Below are 13,702 nucleotides of genomic sequence, written 5' to 3'. Positions count from 1 at the left end.
TGAAGGCGAGAAATAAAAACTTTTCACGCTAAACTTCTAGGCCCTCATTCCGATCTGCTCCTTTTTCAAAAAGTACATCTGTTTATTAACGCAAGCGTGCATGTGTGTACTAAAAAAAGTGTGAACGGTTTTTATTTTGATCGTTTTTTATATTATTGGTTTTTTATTTATTTAAGAGTTTTAAAATATCCACGAGGAAATGTCTGCACATTAAAAAAAACTTGAATTAAGAAAATGTCCTTGAATTTAAAAGATGGTCACCAATTTGAAAAATATTTCATGAAATAACAAAGCCTTCCCAAAAAACAATCATAAATTTGAAATCGGTCATGATCTTAAAATGTGTATGGATTTGAAAAAAAAAGGTATATGAATATGAAAAAATGTTCAAGAATTTAAAAATTATTCAAAAATCTTATAAAGTATTCATGAATTTGAAAAGAGTTCACCAATTTGAAAAATGAATTGGAAGCTATTAAAAAATTGTAAAATGTTCATGAATTATAAATATAAAAGGTAAAGAACAAATAAAATGGAAAAATAAATAGACAAAAAGAAATGAAAAACCGGAAGAAAACTGAAAATTCAGTAGAATATAGAGAGAAAAAGAAGAAGAAAAGATGGAACCTTCTTGAATTTACCATGAAGTTTCCTAAAACAGCCAAGAAATTCCCAAAATCGGCCAAGACTATGATGTTAGCCCATGTACCCAAACTTCACCGGCGGTGGTAAAAATGGTCAAATCATGAAAGGATTTTCGACTAGGGTCATTTCATGTTAAACTTGTCACTAAGCGTTAATTTTGTAATTCCCCCCTATTATTTCATTGTGAGACGTGCAGTTCAACAACCAGAAATTGAGTTGGGCCTAACTCTCTAACACGGCATAAAGCACGTTGGAATATCACTGCGAATCAAATTGGGGTGCTACTCGCCGGCCTCGACAAAGGTCGACCTAGTGACCCAGCAGAAAGGCTAATGTTGAATTAATGATGGTTAAGAAGATACTAAAAAGCAACCGTGCTAGCATTTTGATCGAGTCAGTTCATCTTCTCCTCATTACCAGAAAGCAGAACTAGCTAGGTAGGTTAGTTCTCTAGAACTATTGCACATGTTGTAGCTGAAGAGATCGATGTGTGGTACTCCATCCAGATCCTGCACCTCTGGTGCCACCTTTTCCTTACTGATAATTAAGTGGTGCTATCAGCCTATAATGGAGCAAAGTTAGATATATAATAGCAGACACAAATCTGATTTGCTAGTTTCTTAGACAAATACTCCAAATGCTTCTGATAAATGGAGTTCAAATTACTAGTATTAATATTTAAACCTGGTTTAGCTGAAGTTTAGGGTTCTCTAATAGATAGCTAATTTTTCAGGAGCAACTGATAAAAAGATCACATGCCTGCATTAACTCCTAGATCAGAAGCAACATATCTTTTAGGTTCTAGGACGGCAACTCATCACCGTCCAACTATAGGCCCTTTATAAAGTACTCAACCCAAAGAGTACGACTTAACCATCCAATGGTAAGAACTTGACATGCATCATTCACTCATGCATTTAATCCAAGCACACCATGATTTCAGACATCAGAGATACGTATGAAAATAGGATTTCCTCAGCAAGGCATACACAGCACACTGGACCTGCAAGAAAGGAGACGAATCACACTGTGTCATCAGTCATCGCCAGTAATTAACTGTTCTTTGCATGTTACAACGAAATCTACGTGGGTTACATTTGTTTTTTCCCCGTGTCCTCGCTACAAAGAAAGACGAAAAAGAAGTGTTCAAGGTATGATATTAACCAGGGAAGAGAGAGAAGTCTAAGTTTTTGGCTCGACGATCTTCTTGGCCCTGGTGATGCGGATGTAGCAGAAGACCGCGGCGATGATCGCCACCGCGAGGCCGCCGAGTATGATCTTGCCCCCGGCGAAGTGCCTGTCGAAGGGGCCGTGCCGTAGTCCGTGGTCAGACGAGCCCATCGGCGATGCTGCAAATCTGGACTCCAAAAGGGAGTGCCTATGCAGACGCGAAGCATCGAAAGCAGAAGCAGAAGGGGCGTCCGCTGCCATGGCGCCGCCACCGACGAGGAAGACGGGGAACTGCCGCGCCATGACGGCGGTCACCGCGAAATGGCTAGACACCAGGCACAAGAGGAGCAGCCGAGGCATCGTTGGACAGATCGATCCACGGAATGGATCTGTATGTAGGAGACGGAAGAAGCTAGAACTAGAGCTTAGCTGTGGAGGAGTGGACTTGATGCTTGCCTTGGTGTTGGTGTGCAGAAGATGACGGACAGGAGGGGCTCTTATATAGGAGACGGCCTGGCTGTGCCGTTCTCCGGTTAAGTTCAGTTCAGTTCGATATTTGTGACGACTCGCGTGCATGCGCGCGCCCACTCTTAACGGATCTTGATTTGCTGGGGGGAAATGTCAGTCGCGTGGCTGGTGGCTCTTAGAAAATGATTGGAGGGTGGTGAGTTCTGGTGTTCTAGGAATCATTGGGCGTGGGTGCGATGAGCAACTGACATCTGGAATTCTGGATGGAGAATCTCTCTGAATGTTGCAGAAAAAGTCAGCATGCGGGCAAGTCAGCTTACAGCTGCATCCAGGGAGAAGAGAAGGGGAGTCCAGGTCTTGGACGGAGCAGCATGCAGGTGCAGGGCCTTGTGTTCCGCAGTTTGTTGACATGGTTTTGGGGGCAGGTTCTTGGAAGGTGATCTGAAACCCCAGCTCGCAGACCTGGAGCTCTGACATGGCTGCTAAATAGGGGGCAAATGCCGTTTAAAGGTATTTCTTGATTGGGTACAAAAGTAAACTCAAAGGGAGCATGACGTTGCTGCTGCATCTCCGAGGAAGTGTACAATGTGTTGCTTACCCATGTACTCCGAGCAGTTTAGCTACACATCAGTCAGCCGATTCAAATTTGATTTTTGAATGAAGGAAGGAGAAGGGAGGGCCTCGCCGGAGAGAAGGAAGGGGCTCGCCGTCACCACCCAAGAATCTATCTTAGGGTTCAGAGTGAGGGCGGTGGTGGACGGCGGTGATGGGGGCGGCGGTGAGGCGGTGGTGTGGGGACTCACCGAAGAAAAAGCTCAGCACAGGGAGCGGGGCGGGGGAAGGGGGGCTAGAGGGATGGCTGGGGCGGCAGAGGACCGACAGTGGGGAGTGGTTTCGGGGAGGGCAGGGTGGCGAGGCGGCGCGGGTGCGCCGCCGGACGCGGGCGGCGGGAGCCGGCGGTTAGGCCAATGGTGGATGGCGGCTCAAGGAAGGAGATGCATCGGGAGGTTGAAGAAAGATCGTGAACCATGATTTTGCATCCAACTGTTTAAGAATCGACTGAACTCAAACAAAAAATTTAGCTGACTGATTTCTAGCCACGCCCTACTCCGAGTGGTACCATTGGTAGGGAGATATGTACAAATCTCAGTTTGGAATGAGGTTGCTGAAAGTTGGGCTGAGCCTATCCTAGGAAATTATGAAAATGTTATTTTTTTATTAACTTATAATGTAGCATCAAGCTATACAAAGTAACGCAAAATAAGAATGCACAAAGCCAAAACCAACAATCTGACAACTCAAAATAAGGACACGGTAACGAGAGTAAAGTCATACAAGACCGGCACTATGCATATGTTGATGAAGGTGGTGGTCCGGTCCGATCTAGAGATTATGTTGTCACTCATGTTGGGTAATAAGCTCCTTCGTCATCCACTCTAACCACATACACATTACCATAAACAACAGTCGATACTCTGTTTGTTGCAGTGCAAAACCACATATGAAGCCATTGTGTACAACAATAAATAACCTGCATGGGAGAAGAGATTTCGTTGTTATAAACAACATCATTTCTACGTGCAGAGGGAATGGCATTGCGACGTTTTTCTTTTTCACCGGTTACATCTTTGTTTAACGAAATTTAGCCAGATACGGCTTCGTGGGGGAAGCTGTGAGGTTTGTGTCCCCCTTCTCTGACTGACCATAGTTGGGATAATCGTCTGGCCCTCTTTCTATTGCCACAGCGAATATTAGAGGATGGGAGATAGAAACTATTCCCTCCGTTCTAAAATAGATGACCCAACTTTGTACTAAAGTTAGTATAAAATTGAGTCATTTATTTTGGAACGGATGGAATAGCAGCGAAACTATGCTACTCCCTCTGATCCATATTAAATTATTAATTGACGCTGCTTTAGTACAATTTATCTGAGGGAGTAACATTTGTTTCGATAGTTAGGGTTTCGGTCTGCACTTTAGAATGTTCAATGCATCCATGATGGGAGGTCTAAACACTATGCAATGCTGGAATACGGTAGCATCGAAAATACATGTTGGATTCCCTCATTTATGCGGAAGAAATCATGGAGCGAGAGAATATTTGTGCAACCCCCAAAACAACAAGAGTATGATGGAAACACGAACTAATGATTTCCACGGAGTATAACTATGCTCAGGAACCTCTGGCCATATATGCGAACATTTCAGTTCAGATGCTCCCGTTAATTGTTTATGGTGTATCTCCTCAGCATGACACTCCATGTGCAGCGCGACACCGGACAGAGCTTAGACAAGCTCCCAATTTTAATACGTCTTTCAGAATTCTTCCCATTCCTACGTGTTGGCGTGAAGCAGCAGCAGGAGATAAACCATGGATACAGGTGTTGAATTCGTCGGCCCATCTGGTCTCCAAAGATGCCATTCTGCTCGTTGCGGTGAACACAGGATGAGAGGTCGAAGCTTCTGGTTTCTGACTGCTGTGTCTGAAGAAGGTTCGTTGTAGTAGTGAAGATAGGATGAGAGGTAGGGTAGAAGCTTCTGGGTTCTGACTGCTGTGTCTGAAGAAGGCAAGTTAAAACAAAGCACAAACCACTTCCCCTCCTCTTCCGGCCGACATTTTCGCCTGGTAACCAGATTGTCTCCAATGCCACGGCCAGGTAGTTTCACTGACCCGGTACCAAATTGTCTCGAATTCGATGCTCTTACATAGTATGTCTACTAGACTACTACAGTAGTCATTGTTCCTGGAAGAAGAAAACGAAGCGGAAAATATGGCAACATAATCTGAATGTGCCCAACTCTGAACCATGCATGTTACGTAGGCTTTTGGTATTTCAGATGTCCCATAGTTAGATTGCAGCAAGAATCTAGTCAAGGCGGGGTGCGGTTTTACAAAACAAAACAAAACAAAAGAAGGTTTTTTTTTGCGGGGTAAAAGCAATTCATTACTTAAGTAATAATGTTCTTACAATCATTCATGATGATAGTGCCCCCGTTCTGGTTTGTGGATCGAATTATGGGAGCTCAAAGGTCAGCGAGATTTAGCTGTGGACAGCAGGACAAGACGAATGTGTGGGCGAATCGAATGGCACCACGGAGTAACCTATCAAGACACGATGAACCTGCAAAACAGATGAAGCTTCCCTGTGCCACGATTAAACTGGACCGACCGACCAGCTCGCGACCGACAGCCAACCCCCTCGTGCAACCAAAACTAAAGCCGCGGAGGTCTCCCGTCCCGATGCGGCGGCGTCGTCGTCCAGTTGAGATTGCTCAGATTGATTTCACACCCGGACAGCGAGAGTCAGCTGTCATTCGTTTGAAATCAACGATCTCTCGTTTGAATATGAGCGATCTTGTTTGGGCGTGATTAACCTGCTTATCACGACAAAAAAAAAATGGCGTGTTTTAGGGCAGGCGACTTGGCCCGTCAAGGTGCTGGCGTCTGTTAAGATCTCCATGAGAAGCCGATCGTGTCTCTCATCTTGGTGATCTGAGACAGATTCCACGATTAGGCGCTGAGACATGCAGTAAGATATTACAAGTGGCCGCAAGATGAATGTACTTGTTTTCACTGTATTTGTAGGACGCTGCATGCTGCTGTGAATCACGTGACCAACTTGGCAACTTGGCTTGCCAGTTGCCGCCTTGGAACTCCCATGTCAACGGTGGGGAAGGAGCTCGACGTATCTCGAGACGACAGGTTCAGTATCAGATGAAAACATGTCGTGGCAACGTTCAGTACTGTCCGTCTGCAGATTGATAAGAACCTTCCTTGCACTAAACTTCGTATTCATTTAAAGACACAATTGATTATGCTAAGCACTTCATAGTTCAGACTCCCAGGTTCTCAGCGTCAAACTCTACACAGCTAAACAGTGTTAACATGATCCTGATTAGCAAATGATAATAAGTCACTGCTGGCTAGGCAATAATCAGTATGGTTGGGAATGATCGTCAGGGTTCTGCAGCATAATTAGCACAGCAACCAGATGGTACAACAGCAGAAAACCTAGCCAGAAAACCATATTTGTTTGGCATAGTACTCGGCAATAGGAACATGTAATTTTGAGAACAAACCGAACGACCAACCGAAGACAAAAGCATAAAACTGAAGCCATTAGATGTAAACGACGGAAACCGAAAGCATAAAACTGAAGCCATTGACCCTTTGCGGCTTAAATGGGCATTAACGTGTAGGGATGTCGCACTCTAGTATTACCCCTCAGCCTTCACGTTGATGATGAATATCATTCAGGAGTGCCAGAGGAGAAGATCAACTCAATCAGCTGGAGAACTAGAAGAGCCGAGTCATTCTCACATAGAGAAAGCAGAAAGGCATTCCTCCAGTGGCCTAGACTGCTTCGTCCAAATTAAACAGACTGAAAACATTCAGCAAAGAAGTCCAAATATCAGGAACTTTCGAAATTCAGAATTGTTGGGGCCTTCTCACAGGGAGAAGACACCCTTCAAAAATTAGGGTATGCTGCTTAGTGTGGCGTGCACACGGTATTCTTTAGTAAAAGGCGAAAGAATAGTTCGCTTTGTGCTCACCACGCAGCTGCGTGCCTCTCCAAGCTCACCACCCGAGCTCTTATGTAGCCCCGCTCGCTGCCCTCCTTACCTTGCCCAGGCGAGGTGGGACTAATCCAAGCGTTCCGCTTCCTGTGGTGCCTCCTCCCCCGACCGCACCAGTAAAGCCCACAACAGGGACGCCATGGCCCAAGTAAAGTAACGCTGGGCTTTCCTTTCGTATGGTTGGATCTGATTTGTGCGCATGGTCGCTTCATATCACCTTTTTTTTTCTGGAGACTCGTCTCACCTTTGTTCGTGAGTCGCGACTATGGAGATGAAGAAAGTATAGAAACCATGCACCCATCTTGCAGAAAATATGGGTTCTTAGACCAAACGTTGGTGTAAACTTCTGGCCGGTGCCCGGTGCAGGCTAGCAAATATGGTTGGAGCCCCCACGTGGGCAAGCTACAAGACCTCCTGCCGCTACTTCTCAGGCCTTGTAGAATGGGAGATGCTTAGAGAGATGCTTAGAAAAATAAACCGGGATTTTTTGAAGCACCGGTGCCTATTTCTACAAGAGAGACGCTTAGTTAAGCGTCTATCCTATACAAATAAGCACCGGTGCTTAAGAAAAATCTGGTTTATTTCTCTAAGCACCTCCATAAGCATCTTCCATTGTACAAGGCCTCACGGGGTAGTAAGAGCATCTCTAACAGGCGCCCAAAAAGAGCTTCGTGCATTAAAAATTTATTTTTTTAGGCGCCCAACAGCTCCAGCAGATACTGTAGCGTTAAAAAGTTTTGGGCGTGCGCTGAAAAACGTTATCGCGTGCAGCATATTTTGAGCTCTGGATTGTGCGCGCTTCACAATTTACACTGTCTATTTTTTGGGTGTGTATCTTTGGGCGTCTGCTAAAGCAATGTTGGTCCCGGCGCATTAAACTACAGTGACGCGCTATAACTTTTATTAGGCGCGAGATTTTTTTGCGGCCGTTGGAGATGCTCTAACCGTGGATAGTCGGTTAGACAGTCCAACGCCTCATATTCATCTTAAACATGGCCAGGATTGGTCACAAAAAAAATATTAATCGGACTTCTTAAACCGGCCTTAAACATTCGGTCTGACCGGTATTCTTCATATTCGTCTCAAATTTCTGGGCGGGCAACCCACTCATTGATTGATACTCCCTCTGTTCATTTTTATAAGACATTTTAGATATTTAAGACAACTCCTAAAACAGTTCAATTTCAGCTGTCCTAAACGACTTGCAAAAGTGAACAGAGGGAGTAACAATGAAAACTAGCCAGGCTCCTTAAACCGGCCTCAAACATTCGGGCTGACAGGCACCCATCATATTCAGTTCAAATCTAGAACGAATATGGGGAGGCCTGGACGCGTCCGTCACATCGGATCCGGCCCACGCTGATCTACCTCGACCAAACCCTTGCCACTCCATTCTACTATGTCCCTATGGTCACTTCCAACAATCTCCGGCCTTCTCCGACATGGCGAGCAGCGGATTCAAATCCTCCATCAGCCGATCTACGAGCTGGAACCTAATCCCAATAAGGCATGAGGAGGAGATGGGCGTCCGCATCGTGCTCCGCCGCGCCCGCGAGGAGAATGCCCGACAATGGGTGGACTCGATCCGCCGGGAATCCATCGCGTCCGCCCTAATGACGTGTGGATCTGGCACTAGGCTCGTCGTCGTTGCCTCGCCAGAGGTGGTGCGCTCCGTCTGGCTCGTGGCGGACGCGCAACCCCTTTATTGGTGCACCGACGACGAGGCCATACGTGGTCTGTCTGTTGAGGGTATGGCGCGCACGTGCCTGCTGTGCGAGGCAGAGGCCGCGGCAATCCTCGCGGTAGACGTCCGTGAAGCAGAGTCGCACTTTCCAACGCCGAGACGGATGGTCTGCAACCCCGGCCGTCGCAACCACGTCGTGGTGGATGTGTCGACCTCCGACCATGACAGATCCATCATCGACCGCACATCGACCAACGACATGCTCCAACGACGAAGAGCAGGGCATTAGAGACGATGGCGCCCCAAGTCCCTTGAGCCGGTGCGTGTCCCATATTCTATTCTATCTTGCCAGTGACCGCACGAACACTACAGGAGCGCAACCAGCTCGGAAATGGGCATGGCGGAGCCGAACAGGCTCCGGTTAATATTATGTTTCACGTAGATGTAATTGTATGGATTTGAGGGTTCGTAATTGAAGTATCCGGTTACGAAAACGGTTATTTAAGATGTGACTGGTCCCTGTCCGCGCCTGGGCATGTCCGCACGTGTTTGAGAGATCGGATTTGGTGTATCCGTTGTAGATGCTCTTCTGTGGTTTTATAAGCGCGGCCACATGTCGTTGCTGCACTTCACCACGCCGACACCCCATAGTACTACAGTCCTGTCTGTTTTGCAGCCTAAGTTTGCCACACCCAACCTTAGTTGTGCCACAATAGTTTAGGCATGTGTTTCGTTTATTGCCACACTTGTGGCTTGCCACACTTTTCTAGCCACTTGGTTCACATGTCATAGGCTAAACTTTTTGCCAAATCTTGTCACACTTGTGGTGGCCATTTTGTGAGCCACACTTTTTGTGACAGCCATATTTTGCCTAAGCTTTAGTTATGCCAAAGTTAGCCATGAACCAAACAGGCCCTACCACCTACTCCTCGGTCCTCACGGAGATAAGATGTCAGTTACAGCTGGCATGTAACTGGCACAAGATGAATGACTTATTTTCACTGTATTTGTAGGACGCTGCTGGTGTGAATCATGTGATCAACCTGACAACTTGGTTTCCCGCAAAAAAGAAAAACTGACAACTTGGTTTGCCAGTGGCCGCCTTGATCTCTGATGTCGACGGTAGGCAAGGGAACTCGACGTATCTCGAGACGACAGGTTCAGTACCATGTCGTGGCAACGTTCAGTACTGTCTGCGGACCGGTAAGAACCTTCCTTGCAGTGAGTGGACGTCGGATTTTACAACGGCAATGTTGCTGCTGCTGATCACATAAAAAACGCAGGGGAAGAGGAAAATATTGAGCATCAAATATCATTAAGAGGCATAATATGCTGAAGACTTGAAGCACTAGTAGCTAGAGTTCTTCTCTACCTTTATTAACAGCTTATCTTTTCTTTTGCTAACAATAATTAAGTGTTATTTGCCAGAAAGGTGTGCATTTTTCATTACTGAGAAAACAGTGATTCCACCACCATTGGGCACTACAGAGTTCAGACTCCCAACCGCGTGGAACATGTGGTTAGCAAACTCAAAATTCACAGAGAGTTCAGACTCCCGGGTTCTCACAATCAAACTCTAAGCAGCTAAACAGCGCTAACATGATCCTGATTAGCAAGAAGAGATTCTCAGCTGGCTAGGCAATAATCAGTATGGTTGGGAAGGAATGATTGTTAGGGTTCTGCAGCACAATTAGCACATCAATCAGATGGGACAACAGCACAAAACCTGACCACAGAACCATATTTGTTTGACACAGTACTTGATAAGAGGAACATGTAGGTTGCAAAACAAACCAAACGTCCAAAAGGGTAAATGAACAAATCTTTTTAGTTCTGAAGAACCGAACAAAGTTAACGTACAAATGGTCACTAGTTAGTGCACATAGCTACTCCATTTGCTTCATCATCATTTTAGTATGAGCACTTTGTGCTAGTCATTTCAATACATCTGCTTCTCTTTTATTCTGTTAGCCTCTAGTCATGCAGTGCTTTACTTGACCATAATCAGAAGTTCATAATAACCAGCAAAAAGATGTGCTCATGTTCATCAAAAGTTGGTTTCTAAAGCGGTTAGGGAAGGAACAGCATGAAAAGTGAGCAGTGTACTACTCTAACAACCTAATCATACAAGTGGACCCAACAGTTGAATGTTACTTCACGCTGCCTCACAAGATCCTGGATTACGAGACACGCAGTGGCAGTTGTTAAAGTGAATAAATGGAGATCGCCTGAACAATGTACTTTGTGTAACCATAGACACAACTAATCCGAGCAACACAAAAATCTTTTTATTTCTCCTTGAAGCATTACCATCCACAACTTCTCTGTGTATCACCTGACAAATTCTGAATTCTTGTGATACAGGTAATCAAATAACCTGGGAAACTGGCTGGTCTGATTAAATCATGCATGTTCATGTGGCCATAAAAACTTCAACCTTAGTGCATTCCAAATATTTCGTCTGGAGGGTCATAGATATGCCTCTCTGGGAATAGCTCTTCAAAATCTTGCTTCACCCTGTTCCTTAATAGTGGATGCGGTAAAAGACCCTTCAATAATACCCTGAAAGGCAACTCCTCTGGTGGATCAGGTGATCTTTTCATGTCCTCATAAATGTTCATTGCATCTGATGGAGAACCATATCTCAAGAACCCTCTAATGACTTCAGCATAAGTCTGTGAGTCGGGAAACAGGTTCTCCTCTTTCATGTTCCCCCAGATATCCATTGCTTCATCCATCTTCTTACACTTGGCTAGAGCAATTATCAAGTCCTTGTACATGTAAACATCTGGCTTATACCAGTCCTCCTTTTGTATGATCCTGAACATCTGCAAGACCAATGTTTAGAAAATGGCCAAGTACAACAAAGGCAAGCACCAGAAAACATCATCTTCAAATTGAACATGAAGGAATAAGGCTTAGTGTACATCGGCTACATTCGGTATTGCAGTTATCCATCCATTTTGAGCGTGTGACAATTATTTTCTTTCTGTTCAGTTTTGATAGATATGATAAGTAGCACAATCAATAATATTCAATCAAGGACAATAATCGAACATTTCCCTGGAGTTACCAAACTTAATTGACTACACAAACATCAGTGTATGATTTTCTTAAGAGTGTGCACTACCTCTCAGGTGGGCAAATAAGAATAAAGAAAATTTAGGGTAATAACAATAAGATTTATACTACTCACTCGAAGCCTACCGGCCTCTACTCCAAATTTGGATCCACCTACATAATCAACCAGACTGATATGTTCGCACAACCAAACATGCACAAACATAAGAAAAAAGAGATCAGGTATTACTAGGTTTTACAAAATTATCTAGCGCCATGAAAATAAATAAAACAAAAACTAAAGCAAAGTGTGATTGACAGTGAAGAAAGGAAAACAAAAATATCAGGGAGTCTATATATAGCAATTGTCTCGTAATGGACCAAAAACAGCCTCTTTCTCTTGAACCATAAGAGGGATAATTTTAATTTATTCCTTCCGTCCACGAAAATTGTCCACCAATAAGCTAGTTTCCCATCTTTTACTCCCTCCGTTCCTAAATATAAGTCTTTGTAGAGATTCCACTATGAACCACATATGGATGTACATAGATGCATTTTAAGTGTAGATTCATTCATTTTGCTCCGTATGTAGCCATCTAGTGGAATCCCTACAAAGAATTATATTTAGGAACGGAGGGAGTAGAATATAACTAATTCCACCTTGGCCATGGGAAGGAAATCTAATTTAGGGGTACAAACCCATTCCTCAAAGCATAAATTCACCCCTATCGAGCAATTGCAGCCAAGATTTTCAACAAATTTACTTAAACACAACTGGTAGCCCCACTGACTAAATAAATTTTGTCTTCACATCCTAATACTGATTTTTTCCCCCAATCAGCACTCGAATTCATTCAACACATCTCACTTCTATCAATCTCAAGAAAGTAACAAACATTTTTGGTACTTCAACCAAATTATCAATATGGCAACACCATAGGTCCAATTTAAATGTATGAAATGTTCCCCTGGTTCGCCTACATTAGACAACCACCTCAGCGACCACAACCGTGCATCCAGCTGCTCTCCACTCGATAAATCACCAAATCCAAAGATAGGTGGGGGAGCAGAAATGCCTCCTTACCTTGACAGAAAGGTCGACCTCCTCCTGGCGCTCCAGCTCGCCGAGCACGGAGAGCTTGTCCGCCTTGAGCAGCCGCGCCACGTGCCTCTTGATGAACTCCCGCAGCTTCTCCTCGTCCCCCTTGAACCGCTTCAGACCCTGGATAGCAAACAAGGCCTCCTTCCCAATCAGCTTTTTGCTCCGCCACAGCGGCCCGCGCGGCCGCCCGTCGTGGAACGCGCGCCGCCACTCGCCGAAGGGCCGCGGCGGCAGCAGCCGCACGGGGACTTCTCCCCGGAATAGGCCGTGGGGTGGGGAGAGAGGCGGAATCTTGGGGCGGAGGAGGAGGAGAAGGCGGCGGGCGAGGAGACATCGAGAGGCCGCCATGGTTTGGGGAACTCGAGAGCAAAACCCTGCCTCGGCTCGGCTTGGGTCGGTGTTGGGTTTGGGAGGCCGTCGACACTACCAAAACACTCTCTCGAAACATCATATTAGCTTTGTATAGATAGATAAAGCCCAAACGACTGAATCAATACAAAATAACGAGAAAGTCTTTTGTGTTAAAAAAAATGAGAAAACTTCATTTATTTATTTTTGCGAGAAATTTCCAATCTACTCATATTCAATCATGAAAGTACAAAGAACAACAGAGGTAATAAAATTACAACCATGTCCATGGACCACCTAGCGACGACTATAAGCACTGGAGCGAGCCGAAGGCGCGCCGCCGTCATTGCCCCTCCCTCACTGGAGCTAGGCAAGCCTTGTTGTAGTAGACAGTCGGAAAGTCATCGTACTAAGGCCTCATAAGACCAACGCACTAGAATAGCAATCATCGCTGATGAAAAAAGTCGTAGATCAGAAGGATTAAACATGTAAACACCTAAACAAAGAAGAACGGAGAGTGGATCCAAATAGATCCACCGAAGACAAGCATTGTCTGAATCCCACAAGATCTGACGGAGACAAACCTCCACACGCCCTTCGATGATGCTAGACGCACCATCGAGACGGGGATAGAACGTGGGAGACAT

At 45.1% G+C, this 13,702-nt stretch overlaps 2 protein-coding genes and 1 pseudogene across 2 annotated transcripts; all 3 read right to left on the bottom strand.

The window, feature by feature from the left end:
* Positions 1 to 1,741: 1,741 nt before the first annotated feature.
* On the bottom strand, positions 1,742 to 2,270 carry LOC123185153 (uncharacterized). Its single transcript, XM_044597134.1, has one exon. The coding sequence runs from the start codon at positions 2,173 to 2,175 to the stop codon at positions 1,828 to 1,830; it is 348 nt and encodes a 115-aa protein (XP_044453069.1). The 5' UTR covers positions 2,176 to 2,270; the 3' UTR covers positions 1,742 to 1,827.
* Positions 2,271 to 6,735: 4,465 nt separating this feature from the next.
* Positions 6,736 to 6,846, bottom strand: LOC123038361 (uncharacterized; annotated as a pseudogene).
* A 3,894-nt stretch (positions 6,847 to 10,740) lies between these two features.
* LOC123188339 (protein THYLAKOID ASSEMBLY 8-like, chloroplastic) lies at positions 10,741 to 13,124 on the bottom strand. Its single transcript, XM_044600390.1, has 2 exons — positions 12,690 to 13,124; positions 10,741 to 11,373 (listed from the first exon to the last, which is right to left on the bottom strand). The coding sequence occupies exons 1-2, from the start codon at positions 13,053 to 13,055 to the stop codon at positions 10,984 to 10,986; spliced, it is 756 nt and encodes a 251-aa protein (XP_044456325.1). The 5' UTR covers positions 13,056 to 13,124; the 3' UTR covers positions 10,741 to 10,983.
* Between the last annotated feature and the right edge of the window lie 578 nt (positions 13,125 to 13,702).

The sequence above is a fragment of the Triticum aestivum genome, chromosome 2A (genome assembly GCF_018294505.1).
Source record: "Triticum aestivum cultivar Chinese Spring chromosome 2A, IWGSC CS RefSeq v2.1, whole genome shotgun sequence".
NCBI classification, from domain to species: domain Eukaryota; kingdom Viridiplantae; phylum Streptophyta; class Magnoliopsida; order Poales; family Poaceae; genus Triticum; species Triticum aestivum.
This window is presented reverse-complemented; position numbering and strand designations above follow the sequence as displayed.

Excerpts from the sequence above, each read along its gene's own strand:
- LOC123185153 (XM_044597134.1), bottom strand. The coding sequence starts at position 2,175 with ATGCCTCGGCTGCTCCTCTTGTGCCTGGTGTCTAGCCATTTCGCGGTG.
- LOC123188339 (XM_044600390.1), bottom strand. The coding sequence starts at position 13,055 with ATGGCGGCCTCTCGATGTCTCCTCGCCCGCCGCCTTCTCCTCCTCCTC. Across the intron at positions 11,374-12,689 it reads AGGTCGACCTTTCTGTCAAG|ATGTTCAGGATCATACAAAA; the intron begins GTAAGGAGGCAT and ends TTGGTCTTGCAG.